Source organism: Euprymna scolopes, chromosome 2 (assembly GCF_053919585.1).
Source record: "Euprymna scolopes isolate OS-2025 chromosome 2, ASM5391958v1, whole genome shotgun sequence".
In the NCBI taxonomy this organism is placed as follows: Eukaryota; Metazoa; Mollusca; class Cephalopoda; order Sepiida; family Sepiolidae; genus Euprymna; species Euprymna scolopes.
In genome coordinates, this window is record NC_136483.1 from 89088984 (window position 1) to 89110515 (window position 21532).

The 21532-nt window shown below is 31.9% G+C and overlaps 1 protein-coding gene across 3 annotated transcripts in view; it reads right to left on the minus strand.

Moving 5' to 3' along the window:
- Positions 1-2952: 2952 nt before the first annotated feature.
- Positions 2953-21532, minus strand: part of LOC145293293 (neuroglian-like) — a 1600306-nt gene continuing 1581726 nt past the window's right edge. For all 3 annotated transcript variants that reach the window (XM_080139928.1, XM_080139907.1, XM_080139918.1), the window contains one exon: positions 2953-3127. In XM_080139928.1, the coding sequence (XP_079996054.1) occupies positions 2973-3127 (155 nt within the window). In that variant the 3' untranslated portion in view covers positions 2953-2972. The remainder of the gene's footprint in view (positions 3128-21532) is intronic.

Genomic DNA, 21532 nt, shown 5'->3' on the forward strand with positions numbered 1-21532 from the left:
TTTGTATATAGTATTGATTGCTAATTATTTGGACAATTGTTTTCTTATTCTATAATATTTTATTACCAAATTTAATCCACTTGTGTTCCAAGTGGCAGCATACCTCATTTGGAGTAAAACAAAATATCTACTATTAAATAACTTTTTGTTTGAATTTACTTATTCATTCTAGAAAAGAAAAATGTCATGTAGTAAAGAGCTACTTGAGTCTAATCTTAATAAATTGATAAGTTTTGGAAGAAAAAGTCACAAATAATGTCTGGAATCATTTATTTTTGTTCATCTTCCCTTTTGCCATCTTGGTTTTTCTGCATTGCATAAAGCCTTAATAAAATACCCACATATTCTTTAAATCTAAAAAAAAAACAAAAAAAGTTTCCTTTTTTATTTGTCTGATTCTTGTGTGTTATCATTGCTTGTTTCATTTCCTGAAAGATCATTTTTTACTCATAAGATTTGAAAAAAGAAAAAAAAAGGGTTTTTAGAAAAAAGGCGGGTTTAAAGAAAAAAGTAGTTTTAGAAAACAGATGTTTGATAACTTTTGCTGAAAATGTTTTTCTTTCATTGTTTTTCCCCCTACATATATATTGTTGTTTTTTTTTGTGAAGTTTTATTTGAACCAATCTGAGGCCTTCGTTGCTGCGATTATTAAAAAGAAAATGGCTTGGAATAGAGACAAACCATTTGTCATTTTTATGTTTTTATCGATTCCTTTTTTTTGTACTTGTGATTAAAAAAAAAAAAAATCCTTGCATTATAAAAAAAATATTTAGCATTTTTTTTTCTTTTTAAGCAATATTATTTCATACTCTGTTTATTTTTCATTTTTTTTTCAATTCACTTATTTTTTTTAAACTTAAAGGAAAGAGAAAACATGATGTTTTTTCTTCTTTGGTACCACTCTCCCATGACTAAAGCACCTTTTTTTTTTTTTAAATAGTCCAATTTTCGTGTGGCTACTCCAATAGGTATAAATGCTTAAAATATCTGTATATTGCAATAACGGTTATTTTATTAATTTTTTTTTCCAAAATCTTATTTTAATTAAAATTCTTTTTCATTATATGAACGAATTTCTAGCCATGTTGGTTATCCGTGATTGAAAGTCACTGCAGTGGCATGAAAAGGTCACCATTTTAATGTTTGGCTACTTTGTTAACCTATATACTGTAATTAAAAAAAATATTCGATTGTAATAAATTATAGAATGATGAAACTGACATTGAAGCCGAGTTTCTATTTTTGGAGTTACGCCAGTGAAGAGTTCTAATAAAGGGGGATAATTTCTTGGAACTGTTGTACAGAAATAAAATTGAATAATTTGAATTCTAACAAACTTTTTGACAAAATAGGTTCATTAAGCCCCTGAATACTGTTTTTTACTACTGCAGTCTAATACCATCATGAACAATATGGCTAGAGACCGGTAAATTTATAATGTAATTAATATATATTTTTTTTACGATTTAAAATAGAAACTGATTGTTTGTTTGGATTATTTGGACTTTTATTTTCATTTTGGTTATTTTCACAACGTTTTAGACCATATAACCCCCACTTCCCCGACCTTCTTCAAGTACACTCTGAAACAAAACTTATTTGTTACGGAAATGAACTGAGATTTAAAGAATTTATGGCTATTAGATTGGAGAGCCCATACCAAATATGGAACTATTTGAAAATCGGATGCTTTTCTTTATGGCGGAGTTATATAATAAAGAAGTACCAAAACATTTTTTTTTTTTTTTTGGCGGAAGATTGTTCTTGCGTTGATATGACAAAAGCTTTAATTAATTTATTCTTTTTTTAAGTCTTAGAATCAAAGTATTTTTTCTTTTCTTTCTTTTAAGCAAATAATACTTGGTCAGCTTTTTAATATCTGTTGGTTGGGGGTTTGATCAAATTTGTTGGCTGGCTGGACTGGAACTAGAAGAAATCAAGTTCAATTTAATGGAAGCAAGCATTTAGATGTCGGTTCTTTGATACGGCATGGGTGCAGTAAAAAATTACCTTCTTGTGGTTTAGGAGCACAAATGAGCCATAAAATTTGACTTTTCCTTAAGTTTTAACCAGATATTTTCTATCACTCAAGACTTCAAGATCCTTCTGAATATTAAACGGCCATAAAGAACACGGATGGCAGCCATATTTATCCCATTATTATTAATAATAAAAAAAATAATGGCTGGCTACGTTTATTTCGTAACCCCTCGATACCCAAAATAAATTTTGAAGCTTTTAAATTGGTGATTAAAAATAAAGTTTATAGTCATAATAATATAAGTATTATCTCTCTATCTATGATTACTTCATTTAATCACAAAAATTAATATACCAAGATATAATTTTATGTGTAAATTTTTCAGTATTTACTTAAACAGTGCTCAATACATAGGTAGAGCTAGATAGTATGTTATGAAATTATATATATATATATGGCAATTAAGCTCCACAGAATATTCCGTATTTCATTCTCATGAGACAAATTCTCACAAGAATGAAATGCGTAATATTCTGTGTAGCTTAATTGCCATATATATTTCCATAACTTATTATCTATCTATCTATCTATATATATATATATATATATATATTAGTACTAAACCAAAGAGAAAGTAGTTATTTGTCGACTACGCCTTTACCGTGTCATTGAACTTTGATATTTTAATTTGTTTTCCATTTTATAAAGTCAGTCATAATTTCAGAATCGATTAAAGTCATTATTTCCTTTTCTTCATCTGTCACAAAAAAAAAAAAAAAAATTGAGGAGGAAGAAAAAATATGGCCGCCCAGCTTGGTGTGACTTTGAGATTTTTAGTAGTAGTAATAGTAGTAAGTAATAATAATAGTAATAATAATAATAGTCAAAATCACACCTTGGTTTTATTTTATGCTTTTTTTTTTTCTGTTTCCTTTTTCTTTTTTTTTTTTATATCCTGGAGAAAATAAATCTTTCTTCTTTTCAGGTAATATTAATGGAAGACTTGTGATACCATAATAAGCAAACATAGGTACCAAGCCAAATTCAGGAATAGCATTAACTGATTATTACTAGTGGCAGTAGCTGGGGCGGAGTTCTGGTATGGTCCAGGTATCCCATTAGACGCTTGATAGTAAGTTCCATTGTCTGAAAGAAGAAGAAAAAAAGCATAATTAAAAGAGAAATCATTGAATAAAAAGTCTATTCCAACACCTAAAAATAATGTACTCCTTTCTAATTTATATCTTAAGAAAAAAAACAGGTGCTTGTTCAGAATTTACCACATATATATTTATTTATTATAAAGATCTCTATGATGTATGTAGCCGTGATGAAAAAAAACCCACATCATATTCCAAAAATAATATAAATTGATCAAGTGGTTTTATTTTTATAAAGAAAATCATTTTTAAAACAAAGTTTTCCATGTTAAAAATATCTCTCTAAAATCTTGCAAGCTTGAATTATTTAGACTTATTTCTCTTGTTTTAAAAATGGCGGTGTGATATCGTCGCATTTCATTTGGTCACAAAAGTTGATTTTCTTTATAAAAATGAAACTACTTGACTAATTTACATGATTTTTGGCATACAGTTTTTTTTTTTTTTTTTTTTTTTTTTTGTCACGGGTACCTACATCATACAAATCAAAATTTCTTTTGAATATAGGGGAATTCTGATCCCCCCCCTTTTTTAAAAAAAATATTTAACTCTTTGCAGTGAGTACTCTAATATTTATATTAATATTATTAATAAATGCCGTCCATTCTTGCATGTGGGAATAGATCACATGATGACAGGCAATCACCTTATTGGCTGATTCCAACTCTGTAGTTCAGTAGTAAACGGGAAGTTGGACCAACTCTGAGCAACTTATTATGCTTGTACATCATCAATCTAAATACCCCCAGCCAACCCTACTAGCAGCAAAATCCTACCCTTTCAGGATGAAAACAAAACTGAAACAGTTTCTATCTTTGGAGTGACGTCAGTGAATAGTTGTAATAAAAGAAGATAATTTCTTAGATAACACAGTGACCTGTCTTAAATAGATGACTAAAGAGCGGATAACAAGGATCTTGCTGCCATGCCATCCTCGAACTTGTTGATAATTTTAGAGATATGCTCTGTCTGATACAAATCGCTGCTGACAGTAATACTCAGGTCACGTTCATAAGATTTCTTGATGGAAGTGTTGTGGAGGAAGCATGTGTGAATATTGTCTTTTTTTTTTTTTTCTAACAAAATGCTTGGTGATATACTTATTCACAGTCTGTATGGAAGTAACATCCATTTGTGTATTTAATGATAATATAAAATATCACTCGTGTTTCAGAATTTTAAAAATAAACAAAGATTAATAAATTGTTTGGACTATTGTTCTCATCTGGGATGTTATTCTCACAACGTTTCAGCTGATGTAACCTCTGACCTTTGTCAGGTGCATCTTGTCAAACTCTGGCATTGTAACAGAGGGCGCATGTGAGAAAATATTAGCAGCAGCCGGTAAAATTAGCAAGTGTGCGCATGCCTGCGTCACAAGAAAAGCAGAAAAAATATAGTACGTGATTGAGCAAAGGAAGCAATTGGACATCTTTTTGACTTGTGTGTGGCAAGAGAAAAAAAAATGCACCACATGGCGAGTAGGAGAAGAAAAACGTGTGTCGGGTGAGATGGACTTGTGATCCTGTGGTGGCAATGAGTGACTTTTAAGCTGGTGTCGAGATGGCAGGGTTTTGTTAATCTCATGGCAGACGAAATGAACAGTAAAAACAAAACTAAGAAACAGGCATTGTTTGGAAAGTAATGGTGATGCCTTTTGTTAAAACAACAACAAAGAAAGCTGAATCGGATTTTTGTTTGTTTCTTTTTTTTATTTATTCCTTTGTGGCGGTGTCAGACAGCGTGTGGGTCTGAGAGGTTTGAACTCTGACACAGTTTAAAAGTAACGGCAAGTTACAGAATCAGTATTGAATTTTGAACAGAATATTTTACTTAACCCACGGGGATAACCTTCTCATTCCATCAGCCATGACTGTGTAAAAATCTTAGACTCATGCTGCAATGGATATAAAAAAGTTCTAAATGATAGTTTTCTGAAAGTCGAAGGTTCAATCATCAGTACAGGCGATACTAAGAATATACTTACAAACTACTGAAAGTTTCTATCAGGTCATGGTTGATGGAATGAGAGCAAGCTACTTCTGTGGATTAAATAATTTTGTTCAAAATTTCGTACAAATTCACAAGGTCCTGGATATGACCTTAAACTATATCCGATGGTGAGGCCCCCAGCTTGTGGGCTTTGTGGAATGTAGAGCCACGCTTTAATTGCCATTGCTCCCAGGTCCACCCTGACCTGGAGTGATAGTACCTGTTAGGGTCCCAACTATGGGTTAATAGAAACCGACTTGAAAAAAAACATATTCTATCAAAAAATTTTTCTTCAAAATCACTGGATTCAGCACTAAATAATCCAAATAGGGTTGATGTGCCGTAAAACAAAACCAACCAACAAATTCGCAAGTTTAACAAGAAACAACTGAAGAATGTTAGAAGTTACATCCAAGATGAGAACTGTAGTCTGAATAATACAAATGTTTCAAGCTTTTGAGTGATTTTTTTTTTTATGCATCTAAAATGAAATGCATCTATTCAGCGTTCAGATTAAATGACGAAAATGCTATTTCAAAGTGGTAATTTTGTAGTTTCTTATCCAAAATGGTGGACGACTGTGATACCAGTTCATCATATTCTATCTTAAAGAATTATTTTATGTTATATTTCAGATCTATTTATAAAAAAAAAAAAAAAAAAAAAAAAAAACACTGATTTCATTTTCAGAATAAAATTGAAAACGAAAAATACTTTTTTAATAGTAAATTGTTTTTTATAAATAGATCCAAAATATAATGGAATATAACCCTTTAAAATATCAGGTAACTAACGTCGCAGTCGTCCGCTATTTTGAATGAGAAATTACAAAATTACCTTACAATTTAAGATGTTGCAAGCCTGTCTCTACTCTATCGTTATTTTCGTGGCAGGTGCTCGATTAAGCTTCAGTCTATGCCCCCCTCCCTCCCCATCCCTGTAAAACATTCAAGCCAAACACTCATCTAGCTACAACCACTATCACCAATCTCCCTTACTCTTGTGCTTAAAACTAAATGAAAATGCCATAAGAAAAGTTTAATCCCCAGAAGCGTCTGTGGAACACAATAACATTAAGTTGCTTCCCAGCAGACTATGAGATGGTCGTTTTCAAGTCTAATATAAACAAGTTCTAGCTGAGCCGTCCTCTTAATTTCTACCTATTTTCCACTATCACCGATTATTACGGTGTTGTCTCATCTGACAGTAACCTTGAATAGCCTCTGACAAGTGCTGACTCATATATTTAACTGGAATTCATTATTGAGACGGGTATTATTTATCAATTTATTGTGGACTATTATCCTCATCTTTTTTAGTTATTGTTTCATGACGTTTCGGTCAACTATTCCTATCAGATATAAACATGGATTTATAAGACCGAACATCCAACCTTGATTGCCCTTTGGCGCCTGTGGCGCAGTGGATAGAGACGTTGAATCTCTACGGTTCCAGGTGAGCATCGTCTGAAGATAGCGGTTTCAATCCTACCCAAAGCCAGCCAGAGGCTTACTTGGCCAAAAACGTGGTAAGACGACAACAACTACGGAAGGCAGTAATTGCTATGGCTGCAGTTAGGAGATTTAGAGTTCCTATCCCGTCGCGGTTACCACCTGACGAAGGCCAAAGGAATAGTTGACCGAAACGCTGTGAAACAACAACTAAGAAAGATTAGGATAATAGTCTGCAATAAATTAATAAGTGGTGACTTTATCTCTACTATTATATAAAAGGAACTATGTGTCCGAGTTCGTTTCCTATGGACTCGAAAACAGCTGGGCCGATTTTTATGAAATTTAGCACAAAGGTTCTTTATGTACCTAGCAGTGTTCTTAGATAGGTTTTTGCATCGGAATGCCTTTGATAAGTATCGATAATCCAAATAACCCAAAATGTACACTTAATAAAGTCTAACAGCACAAGTGCATTTGAAAAGCTTTATTACCACACAAGCCGAAAGACTCTCTATTAAAAATCAACAGTCTTTGATATAACGGGTGTGCGTTCAAAATGAATATTTCTGTTTATAGCACAATTGAAGCATAATACTTGACTTTTGCATTTTAAACTTTAATATATAATTTAAAAATTTTTTATAAAATCAACAGCAGGTTCTCTATAGTGCAATGTAGACTACAATATATTGCCAACTAAGTAACTAAGAAAGGCATGCGAGGTTTCCTCCTGGTGCGCCATGATGGGTCTCCAATTAGAGCAGGCAATCAATCGATTTGATTGAAAAATAGGCGATTTCATCAATTTCCATAATAAAAATATGGGAGTGTGAAACATTCGTTGATCATCATTTAATCCCAGGCAACGTCAGGTCACCCTGCTAGTTCTATATAAAAATAGAATGCAGGACAAACAAAACTAATAACATACCAGAGCCTCTTGTGAAGATGAAGATGCATTTGTGACATACAACTGTCCCTAATAACCCTAACACCTGTCCAATCATCCAGTCAAATCCTTCATTCCCTGGAAACAAAGTATTGTTGACAGAGATGAGCCCCTCCTCCCCTCCCCCGTTAATAGTACTGGAGACAGATAGGCGACACATTTTTGAGGAATACAAACCAGCGAAACTATGTTCAGGGTGAAGTGTTTGAGATTATTGACCACTGTTCGGCTTGGCTCGCTAGTAATAAAACCCAGGGTGCACCCATGCAGAAGGGGAGGGGGGAGCGGCATTTTCCTTTCCTGAGTCTATTATCACAGGAAATGGTATTCTCCTGTTTTTGCCACGAAATTATTCACACTGGTTGAACATCGACATTTTCCCCTGCCCTCCCTCACTGATTCTTTAACGGAACACCCTCTAGGCATAATGGCCACTCGAGTCTGAGAAAGAAAGAGAATGCATCATGGCTGAACTGAGAAAATTTGTTGCTCTCTGTGGAGGGGAGGAGTGTGTAGCTGGAGATTGGAATTGTCTGGTTGTGACATGAAGAGACAGACTGACTGCCTCTATCAGAATGAAGATGAGATTCTCTTATTTGTTGAAAAGGGGATAATGCTGGTGTCCAGTGAGAGAGTTGGCTTAGCAGCATTGTTTGACTCTTCTCTGATCCAAAGTAATAGTCAGGGTCCAGTCTGATAAAATAGAAAGTATTCACTTCATAATGGCTGCCATACTGGAAATTGCAATGATATTTTAGGCCGAATTTTCTTTTTTTTTTCTTCTTTTTTTGTTTGTTTTTAGAAATAATAATTTTTCAACAACAAATAATAAATAACAAAAGCATGCTACCCCCATGAAGTAAATAAAGGGTTGCGCTCTAAATTCCGTCCAAATTCCTGAGTTCGACAACATACACCTGAAGAAGGTTGGAGGGTATATCAACCAAAACGTTGTGAAAATAAACAATCCTCATCTCAAAAATTCAGAAACGTCATAACAAATAATAAAATCAAACATTTTTTTTATAATTAATTCCTGCTTCCTTTGTTTCAGCTCGTTTAACTCATTGGTCTAGTGGTCTCTATCTGTTCGCTGTTTTGATTCCTCATTGTAATGCTGATTTTTCAAGAACTGCAAGCTTGTGAAACTCTTTATGCTTACTGATTTCCTCTTGCGTATGACTTTATTTTTTTTTTTTTCAAGATTAATACCAACAGGCATTTCCTATCTTTGTGATAATCATTTTTCATTCTTGTTAGCTTATTACATCAAGTGGCTTAATGCCTTGTCTGGAGCGATTTTCACAAAAACAAAAACAAAAAAACCTATATAACTTTTAATGATCTTCCTTATTCACTTATATTGCTACACCAAAGTGACACTTACCCTAGGCGTATTGAACCGTCTTCCCCTGAAGGAGGAAGCTTCATGGAAATATCAAATTCGCAAATAGTCCCAATCATCAGGGGGGATAACAATGTTAGGTTTTTGAAATTATTGTAAGATATCAACGTCCTTCTATATACAGCGCCTGGTATTCCCAAATGGTCACCCATTTAATAGTGACCAGGTTCAACGTTGCTTAACTTTGGTGATCTAACAAGAACTGCTGTTTCAACGTGATTGTGTCGTATATAATAAAATAAGTGTTGCTATCTTTGATGTAAACACATTTTTTCTCTCCAAGCTTTTGTGCACCTGAAGAAGGTAGGAATTGTACCGAAACCGCATATGAACTGAAGAAAACCTATTTCATGTGTGGAGATTTTCCAGTCATTATTTATCTAATGCATAATGCTTAGAGAGTACAGGAAACTATACCTGATGAACTTTGGCTGATATTTTGCAATTGTCTTCCAGTGTGAATGATTATAGATCCTGGAAGAGGCGAGGGAACGAGGAAGATGAAAGACTTTTTGGCAAGCTCTCTTTCTTTCTCTTATATATATATATATATATATATATATATCTTATAGGCAGAGTTCATTGGCAGCATTTCTTTCTAACAATCTGTAAATGCCTGGAACTAAAAGCGAATTCCAATGTAACTATTGATTCCTTCCACAACACGAAGAATTCTAATGGTAACCTTGCAGGGGAAAAACCTTAAACCAAAGAAAAACAAATAAAAATTTTGTGAATATTATACTTATGTTCGTTTTCTGTATGTGTATGTCCGTATATACATTATATGAAAAAAGTCATAGTTCTCTAGCTAAGATATTGAAGTCACTGCTTTAAGCCATATAGCATGTGTGTGTCTATGTATACACATCTGTCTCTATCTATCTATATATCTATAAAAGTGAACGTGTTAGTGTATTTGTCTGTGTATCTGTCTGTCTGTGTGTCTACATTTCCCTACGCAATAACTCTGTCAATATTTTGTCTACAGACTCGAAATTTGACATACAGGGTACTGAGATTTGGGAAAATCTTTGTGATCGGTTTTCGGACAGAAATTTGGCGATTAACGGGTCAAAATTCAACGATTTGACCTTTGAGAACTCTACCAAACTCCTCCGACAATTTTGGGTCTAAACACTTGAAATTTTAGATATAGGTTTCTTGGACATGGATCTAACTTAATAACTTGATTTGAGCCTAAAACAATAAATGTTAAGGGGTCATAATAGGGGTCAAAGTTAAAAAAAAAAAATTGACCTCTGCGGTCTCTACCAAATTACTCAGACAATTTCTGGTCTAAACATTTGAAATTTGACAAAAAGAGTATTCAGAGATAGGGCAAGCTTTTTAATCGGTTTGGGTCGAAAATTTTTAGTTAGCAATATATAAATGTATGTATGTATGTTTGAATGTCTGCCTAAAACTTTTGAGAGGCGACGGATTTTACCAAGATCAGTATCGTTTTAAAATCCAACCTTTCAGACGACAAATATCAAAAAATTAGCTAAAAACATCAATATCTTCCCCTTCAACTGGGAATTTTTCTACGGGGGGGGGGGGGTCGCTTTTTTCGCCGATATTTTTAAGTCATCTCCTTTCGATTGTCTAACCTTAATTTTAAAAAAATGTCACTTCCGGTTTGGCGGTGGTCGTAACAGCATAAACGTTTTTTTTTTTTTTTCTTTTTTTTTTGCTCAACAGACACATCCAAACACCCGGGTAACGCCGGGCTGAAATGCTAGTATATATATATTTTAGACATTTTAGCCCGTTTATTTGAAATGAGTGTTTTATAACAAATTGATGGTTAAACATAGTTGAATTTATGCTCATTTTTGCATTAAATACTAATCCCTATTAACTCCCCCACTTTGCATTGAACAGATACCATAATACTTAATTAACTACACCTTATCATAACAAAGTTCCATACAAAATTTAATCGAGATCGAACCAGTAGTTTCTGAGAAAAAGTGGAATGGACGGACAAAGATATATATGTAAAAGTTCATGTCTACTCCAGAGAATCCTTATTGTGTTTATATAAGAATGCTCAACAAGAAACAGAGCTCTCTCTCCCTCTCCATATATATAAGATTTGTTGTTGGCGTTTTCTTTTAGCAATATTAACAACATCGAAACGCTGTTATTTTTTATTTTTTTCCGCTATCTTAGCGTTTTCTTTTTTCTTTTTTAAAGAACTATCAGTTTTTCTTGTTATTCATATATGTATGAATGAGTCACCTTTTATCTTTTGGGGGTACGTATTTATTTACTTTATTTATTAAATATTATGTATGCGTAGTAATCTCTTCTCTATATAAATAAAATGAACTCATTTTTTCCCGTCTGATTTTGACATTAATAGGATTAAAAATCAAGATATTTCATGCAAATATAATATGCACAAACGGCAGAACAATATCTGAGGTGTGTTATAGGCTTATTATTTCTCAAATTCCTCGATAATCTTAGATTTCTATACTTTTTCTGCTGAGAAGTCACGGCCAAAATCGGTTAAGATCAATGGAAGTGGTAAAATATTTTCTCTCTAATAAATTCCTCCTCCTCCTACCACCACTTAACACCGTTTGGGGATCGTTCACAAGGAACAGTTGAGAAGAGAACACCGGTTTGGCTTCGTAGTTCTTTCATGTGAAGTTATTTAAAATCACTAAACTAAGCTGCAGTGCTCTGTGGCGTAGTGGTTAGCGTGCTGGACAATTCACATTATATTTTCACGTTCGCGCCGACCTACCGTAGTCGTTTTTTTTTTTTTTTTTTTTTTTCCTAAACAACTGGAATGGACTTTTCTTGGTGGCCGAACTGTTAACGTTGCAGATGTTTTTTTTTTTTTTTTTTTTCACACTTTATTTTCCTACTTTTACTCATGACTCCGGGTTTGATCCTTCCTACTTACCTACCATAACATTTTTTAACCCCCCCCCGTCCCGGAAACAAACACTCGGGCAACGCCGGGTACCCCCGCTAGTATTTAATAATATATATGTATGTATGTTTTGGAAGAGAAAATTAATCATAGTGCTTTATTACAGAGGTAAGAGAATGAATATATTTATTAAATAAGATATTTACATTTTGGATGTTGTCATACCAGTGGTTTCCTTGTCAATTTATAATTTCTAATTAAATTTTAAGGCGAATTAGAGAGTCACTGATAAATTGTCATTCTTGATAAAGGAAACCGCTGGCATAACAGCATCTAAAATATATTTAGTAAATCATCCGTTTCTCTAGAACTTTTTAGCTTATTAGACCTACGAACTTAAAATTTGGTATGAATGTTCCCTTATTTGTCCCGTGGAGGTTGGGGAAGGTCATATTTTTCTATTTGCGTTCTGAAATTTTCATTGATAGAATTGAGTTTTCAATATGGTTTAACCATTTTCAAGAATCGATAGAAAATTTAAGTTCAGGTTAAAAGCTTGAATTGATAATGATATTGATGATGATCATCATCATAATAACGTCTGTTTTACATGCTGCTTTGTGTTGGGCAGCTTCAAGAAATTGACTTCCAAGCTAACCTATCTCTGTCACAAATCTTTCTTTATGCCCCACCCCCAAGTCTGCTTTTATCACTTCATTCCATGTTTTCATTGTCGTTTCCATGTTTATTGAACCTGCTGCTTCAACTGTTCTACAGCTACTAACTCAAAAACTCTCATCTATTTCGATAGAACCATCTATCAGCCAAGCCCCAACCTCTGTCCCATCGCTGCAATGTTGCATCTTTGTGTTTGTTTTACAAGTGCTATAATGGAATGTGCTCTGATGAACTAGTAGCACTTTTGCACCTCCCTCAATGAACATACTTCTGACTAACCCAACAAGCAGCAAAATCCCACCCTTTCTCTGTTGATATTCCTAGACGCTGGATAGCCTTCTACTCTAGTAGTTTATTACTTCAGACTGCTAGATTTTGGAATTCCCTCCCTGTTTCCAGAAGTTTAAATGTAATGCTGTTCAACTTCACACAGTTGCTTGTCAGACATGATCTCAAAGAGTAGCCCTTTATGCCCAAGTGGTTATATGCCTTGTTCAAGGTAAAAAAAAAAAGGTTTTCTATTCTGTACACGTCTCCATATACTGTCCAAATTCTTCTTCTTCTTCTAAGATCGTCAAAACTAAGCCTGTCTTTATGACTCGCATTACACATCTATCGTTATGAATTGAATTGCTGATAATTTTTATACGTTTTTAAGAATGAAAAATAAACATAAAAATAAAATGAACAAAACTTAACCCCATTATTATTTGGGTTCTTTGGACTACTATTCTCATCTTGAGTGTCATTTTCACAAAGTTTTGGTCGATGTAACCTCCAACCTTCTTTAGGTGTATCTTGTCGAACTCTGGAATCTGCATGGAATTTCTAACAGAACCCTTTATTTAATTGACTGGGATAGTAAGCTCTCATTCCGTCAGCCATGGCTTGATAGAAGTCCAAAGTAATTCGCATTTGTATTTAGAATGAGAGCATGCATTTAACCATTTTCTAAACTCTCTGACGCACCTAGCTTGCCTGAGAGATGGCCTCTGATTGGTCAAACCAGAAGGGAAGTTCATTGTTTGCACCAATTAGCACTGAGCTTACAAACCAAAAATAGTCAAAATCTCAAACTACGAAGTATTGCTGCTGCTGCTGCTGCTGCTCTACCCCCGTGGATTAAATACAGAGTTCTGTTCTGCCATTACTCCGGAATAGGAATTAGAAGCCATTTTTTTTTCACAATTCTGGACTCCTGCATCTAAGCTCTGAGGGCTTGAGCACTGTAGTCTCAATCCTGGTTCCACACCTCCTGAATTTTATAATAGCTTACACCTGTACATACTTGTGTACCCCTGACACTAAGAATTATGTGAGTTTTTTGTAACCTTTAAGATACGCAAAAAAAAAAAAAAAAAATATTGATTTTAGAAAAATGTTGAAAATTTCAAGCTTAAACTTAATAGTTCTCAAGAAGAAATCGAAATTTAGGGAATATTGCTTAATTCGTGTCTAATAACCATGGGTTTTATTCAATACAAATATATTTAAATATTCGGTATTTGTACAGTTTAATCAAGACATTAAAAAATTAAAATATCGAAAAAAAGCTTATATTGTACGTATCCGTTTTGAACTAAAGATCTCCGAAAATTTTTTTTCGCTCAATTTGATCGAGTAGTTTTTTATTTTTTTTATTTTTTTACAGCAGTAAAACACGTTTTTATGACAGCACGTTGAAGGTAGACATCTTTGAATTTAAAAAATTTTTGTTTGGATTTTTAGAACACGCCATGGGGAGATAACTAAATTTAAAGTGCCGACACTCCCTCCCCATCTTAAATCGAACCTTTTGCTCGGTATCATAACAAATTGTTTTTTCGCTGTAAACAAAACAAAACAAAACAAAAAACTTGATGAAATTAAGTGAATTTTTTTTTCGGAGAACTTCATTCCATAACGGATACGTACAATATAAACTTTTTTTTCGATATTTTCATTTTTTTTTGATGTCTTGATTAACAAGTACCAAATATTCAAATAGGAGGTGTTGCCTATATTTTGTCCTTTTAAAAAAACTTTTAAAAGACTAAAAAACAACATTTAATTATTGATGTCTTAGAACTATTGTATAAATATCATAAAAATTGGATTTTTATTACGAAAGGTTTTTGCCCCCTTTTAGATAAAAACTAAATTAAATTAAAAATGGCCCTCAGTAGTCGTAGCAAAATTCATTAAATCGGTTGGTTAATTTAGGTGTGAATCCTGTACATACAAATATAAAAACCACACACACACACACACACACACACACATACACATACATACACACACATGTATAAAAACATGATCAACTTTTCAGATCTTGCACACACACAAAAAAGACTCGATATCCTTTCAGATAGAGCCTCATAGCAATAATAATTTTGACTTAATTTAATATTTTCATTCTCCGAGTTCCCAATCGTTAAACATTTATTAATAAATCCACATCTTTTTTTCCTTTAAGGAATTATTAATACATTCTTGAAGATGGGAAATCCCGTGAAATTGCAGTAAAAGGTTAAATAAGGCAACATTATATATATATATATATATATATATATATATATAAGGGTTGGATCAAATACTGACTTTTAACAATTGAAATACAAATACTTTCGTTTAGGTTACCAGAAATACAAATACAAATACTTTTATTCCTAAGTCTAAAAATACAAATAAAAATACAATAGCTGATTTAAACAAAAACAAATATAAGTACTTTTTTTTCAAAGTAATAAAGAAATCTGAAAATATGCAAAAGAAAAAGAAATATTTCCTTCCAAATTTGACATCTACATTACATTCTATATCATGTCCTCATTGCATTTTATTATCATTAGAGCTCTGAAAGTTTCCTTCTCTCTCTCTCTCTCTCTCTCTCTCAAATATAAATACAAATACAAAATACTATTTTCCTGGATGCCATAATACAAATACAAATACAAATTACTTTTTCTTGTGATTTTAAAATACAAATACAATTACATTAAAATTGTATTTAAATACAATTAAAATACAAATACAATTGTATTTGATCCATTTGATCCAACCCTAATATATATATATATATATATATATATTATATAAATAATGGAATCTTACACACCTATCTGTAAGAATCCGTTTGAGATAGTTATTTACTTACCTTCTGGTCTGAAAAACAAGGTAGTAAGTAACAAGACACAAATAAAGATGGAGTATATTTTGAAAGGCGGAAAATAGGAAAGGATAAATTGGCCAACGGGATTTGATGTAAACAGTGAAGAAAGAAATAATCAAACGCCATGCAGCAAACAAAGGGAGAAAAGCAGTGAAGATAAAAGTAAGGGAGGTAATTGATGAAAAAAACAAAAAATAAAATAACCATAAAAAAAATTGTAATTTGTTTTAAAAATGCATAAAACATATCTTTTCATTTGTTTTCAAGCATGCACATACACATGCATTTTCAAAAGATTATGTACTGAAAGATTAGATATTTAGTTTCATCCAAATCAAGCGACATTGATTGTATATAGTCATTTTGTTTTGGGATAAAAATATAGATATCCTGAAAATATGCTAAGCTACGTTCAGTAATAAAATTTCATACACCACACACAAACTACATAAAATTTTATATGAGATATAATATTTTATTCATTGATTTTCTGTTAGTAAGTTATGAAATTATATCTGTCAATAAGCTACAAAGATTTTTTTATGTCCTATCTCGTTGAGGAATTGTCAACCTGACGAGTCCTTACAAAGATCAAATTCGGAAGATGTTATATAGCTGAATTGCCAGATATATTTTTATAACTTATATATGAAACCGAAAATAAATGTAAAGTTATATACGTTACAAGTTCAATAGTTTCAAATATTGCAAAAAAAAAAAAAAAAATGCAAAATACAGGAATGTTCTTTAAACCTAGGTTTTTAAAAGAAACCAAAAGGGAAAAACCAATTATTTGAAAAGCCTTGTTTTACATTATTTTAGAAAGAGAATCAATCATTTATGCAATCTGAAAAAAATAAGAAATGTATTTGTAACGGGGTGGGGGGAGTAAAACGTATTTGCAGTGGTAAATCTCCAAAATATATTATGAGATGTCAGAGAGTATCTTCCATTTATATATATATATATATATATATATATATATATATATATATATATATATATATATATAATTAATGTCAAGATTTGACAGTATATATTTAAACATAGCCCTTAAAATGATCGCCGTATTTTGAGTATTACATAAACTTAAATATTATATCAACGCAAAATAATTATTGATAGGAATTGAATGTAGAAAAAAAAAAATATTTTGTTGAAGTTTGCAGTTAGGATTTTTTTTTTGTTCCATGTCTGTAAATAATTGATATCCATTTATATGATATGTAATTTCTTTATATAAAACATCGGTATAAATTCACTCTCTCTTACACACACACACACGCATGTATATATATATATATATATATATATATATATATATATATATATATATATATATATATGCTGAGAGAATATGTGTAAAATGTGAATGACTGGCCAGATATACGTAAAATAAAACTCATGTTTGTAGTTTATTTTTCGTCTTTATTTATCAGAATACGTCGTTAGAATAAAGTGGATTTTTTTAAAAAATGTAAAAAAATACCAACAATAGATATGGAAAGAAACATAGGGGAAAGAAAGTATAAAATGGAATGCAAATAACAGAAAGAACCAGTACACGGACATCTAAGAGTTAGACGTGTTTTGTTGAACTCTCTCAACGTGCTAGTCTAAGCTTGATCAACACCAAATTACCCAACATGACGAACTTGGAAATATTAACCCTTTTTCTCCTGCTCAATTCTATAGTTTTGAGTTTATTATGCATATTTTTATTTGTTTTCTGTTTTCTACTTTCCTTCACGCTATTGACTTTTCCATGTACTTTCTTCTCGTAACATTTTTTTTTTAAAGGAAGATTTCTTCAAGAAACTTTCATCTTCATCATCATGTTTGGCTAAACATTCCCTTTACATGTCGGCATACATTGGACAGTTTTCTGAAATTCACTTTCAAAGTATCCTACCGTTGACCACAAAGTCTTTTGATAAATAAAGAGAAAATAATAGCCACACACATGAATTTGAATACTTTCTTTTGTCATCCAATCAAATTTAAACAAAGTATTTCCCGAAAACAATGAAGAATAGACAAAAACATTGAATAAATTTGAAGTAGAAAAATGGTGAAGTAATTATGTTTTCTTCAAAGGTGATCTTCAAACGATGGAAGAAACGAATGGGCTGCATGCAGCAATAAAAGGAAAAAGTGCTGATCAGGTGTGAAAGAATTGATAATCTGGCAGGATTTGATGTTTTTTTAGTTTCCTGCAAACTTCAACAAAATAAAATGCGCACACACTTTTTTTTTTTTTTTTTTACTGGGATTTGAGCATCACAAGAATCGCTAAAATGCCTTAAACTGACATCCAAAATCTTATATTAGCGAAATATATGCATATATAATAAGGTGATTTTCAACTGGGTTTGAATCCTTCAACCTGCAGTAATTATCTCCCACACTGAAGATTACGTAAGTATACATAACTAGTGTCTGTAGGCAAAAATATTTAAAATAAAAAAATATTGTCCGTCAGTGTGTATAATATAAATAAAATTAAGGTTTCAGAACCTTAAATCATTTGATGCTAATATAAAACAATACTATTATTATTATACAATTCGTGCTTTAACCATCAGTGTTTAAGCTCAATAGATATTAATTTATAATTTCAGAGCATTTATATTATATCATAGAAGAAAAAAAGGCAGATATGATTGCTGGAATCATCTCTCTCACAATATTATACATCCATTGAATGATTCGATGTGCCATATACCCGGTTCAAAACCGAGTTATGGCATATGGAATCATTCAGTATTACAATAAACCCATATGATATGCAATTATTTGCTTAATTGTCTTTATTCTTTTAAAAAGTTTTTTACAAGGATTGCAATGTCAAAGTTTAATCATACATCTAACAAATATTGATACAGCGGATCACAGATTATTGAGTGAATGCTGATTATTATTGTGAATGCTGATTATTATTGTGAATGCTGAAATGTCACATTTTTATTTAGATATTTTTCTAAAATTTATGAAAGTTTATATTTTTCATAAATTTCAAAATTATAGAGGATAAAAAATAATTTATCGTTTATTTGAATAATGATAGTGCATATTTTACATCCGGGCAATACCAGATCAATCTTTGTATATTTTTCTAATATATTTTTTTTGTCAGTTTTCTGCATTTTAGACATTATTTTCATGATTGCAACCCCAGCAAAATTCGACCCATGTTGCAAAAGAAATGTACTTATAACTTTCTTTTGAATATCATGAAAATAATTTTTTTTTTTTAAAATATACATATATCTGAAAAGGGGGAAAAAAGTCATTTCTTTGTCTGAAGTATTAAAAAAACAAACAAAAAAGAAACTAATTAATGCATTTGGAATTTCATTAATAAAGAATGTTTGAATTAAATGTTATCTGAAAAAAAAAAAAGAAAAGAATTTCATTCTTTTTAGTAGCAGATCAATATTACAACAAATGTATTGGTTATATATTTTGAATTTAATTAATGATCTATGGAAATTCGAATAATTTTAAATTTGATCCGAGCTTTGACAATCACTGATTTAAATATGCCAAAGACACCACTTACGCTTTTTAAATGACAACATTATAAGACCAAAGTCAGAATTTTAAAAGATAACCTTTTTCTTCACTTTTTTCTTCTACAAAAGTATGTAAAATATATTGTGTGGTTAAAAAATAAACTGTTAACTATTTTGTACTTTTCAACTATTTTTTTTACTTGAAGTCGTCACATTGCAGTGAAAACTCACTTCTTCAAATTCCCCACCTTCTCTGAAAACAACCATTTTTATCCATGTCGAAACCATCTCATTTGCATATGAATAACAAGATTTCACATTATTTTTCAAGACTAACTAGTATATAGTTAAAGTTGGCCGCCATTGTTTTTCGTTTTTTTTTTTTTTTTTTTTTTTTTGTAACCCGACCTTACATGCTGCACAAAATCAAATGTTTATACCAATTTTTAACTATTTTCTACGAGCAGCGACCAGGAATTTTATCACATATTGTATTTTATAGAAATGACCTATATTTGCCTCTTTGGTTTTGTAACTTCAAACTAGAAAAGCGTAAGAGGTTTTTTTTTGTGTCATATGTTAAACCAGCGGTTATTAAATCCGCTTTTTTTTTGTTTCATTTAGAAAAGATTTTAATTTAACATTTTAATTTCGCTTTTGTATCTTATGTTTTTCTTTCTATTAAGTGACTCATAAAATTAGAATCAGAACTAAAACACGTTTTATTGCCATTCTAGTTTGATGTACATATTCCTATTCAGTCATGTATTAAAAAAAAAAACAAAACATTATTGAATGTTATAAAATGGTTCCAACCCCAAATATACATAGTTTGTATTTTTAACTTTGTACTAAAAACAGAGTAAGACATATGTTTGTCATGATGAAGATTAAGCAACATTTGTTCTTTGATTAGTTCTCGTGAAACTTGTAAAATATAAAATTAAAAACGAATCAAATTCAAGACATTAAGCGTTATAATTTTTCTGACTTCTGACTTCGGTTTTGCACTTTTTATTTTTTTTTATAGTAAAAATAAAAATGATAAACATTAGTCCTTGACCTAACACTTGTTCCAGGTATTTTTTTTTTAAAGGATTTTCTTATTGGAAAACTAGAACAAGCGCCAATTAAAACAAAAATTATGACTTTCTTTTATCATATAGTACTAAAATTGTAAGAGATATCTTTGTTATAATTAACATTATACACTATTTGATTTTTTTATGACTTCCTGTGGTATATTTTTATTGCTAAGTCATAAGTCAGAAAATTTTAAACGATTATTCTTTGATCCTAATTATGACGAAGAAATTTCTTAGGCTTTTGTAGAACTCTCTTTGTTATAATTTAGAGATCAAGTGTCAGGTTTTGTTTGATTCTCTAAATTTAATACAAAAAAAACAACAAATTGTTTGTTCGTTACATTATTTAGAATTCACACTTTTTGTAAAAGCGAGTTAATATTATGCTGTGCGGTCTCTTAGAAATGCCGAATGATAATCGGTTTTAATTACCTGTGAGGTTGCAAAACAAGCAATGGTGACGTACAAAGACAACGATTTCGGTTCGTTTGGTTCAGTGATGACGGATGTGATTGTGACCAATTAATAGTATTCATGAATAAGGATGAATTGGGAGGCAAAAGTTGCTGATTTTAAAATCAGCTGATTACTCTAAGTTATGTTATTAGTTAAGGGAGAGCATCTGCACTCTCGGAGGAGGAGGAGGAGGAGGAGGAGGAGGAGGAGGAGGAGGAGGATTTGATTAATTCTTTAGAATTTTTAAAAACTTGACTAATTATCTTGACAGTTTCTTTTTTAGGCCTGATGAAATAGGTTTTACAGTGTCGATGTTAGGGGCTAATGCAGCCATACTCAATCCTAGTTTCTTCATAGCTTATGATGATCCTGAACCAGCTGTAGAAAGGACCATGTATGCTGGGCAAGAAAGACACCTGAACATGTTCCATTTAAGAAGTATCCCCTGCATCCTGGGAGTAACATGAAAAGACGGGATGATCAACATGGAGGTTTTGCTTCAGCAAGTCTGCCCAGCATGTTCGTACTGCTCAGACAGTTTAGTTGGGCCACATCCACTATAGGTCAGTTAGCTGTACTCCCAAAGTTCTTTTGTATGGAGAGCTGACCTTTTGGAAGGTGATCAACATGATCGTTACAACTGCAGTACAACAATATCCTGAAGCATGATATGAAAGCTGTGATCATCAAGACAGATTCCCAGGAAAGCATGGCAGCCAACCTATCCAGATGAAGAGGAACACGGACCAAACACCTCAAGTCAGAGAGGAGAAGCTGACACAAGCCGCTACAAAGAGGTGAGCCTGTAGAAAG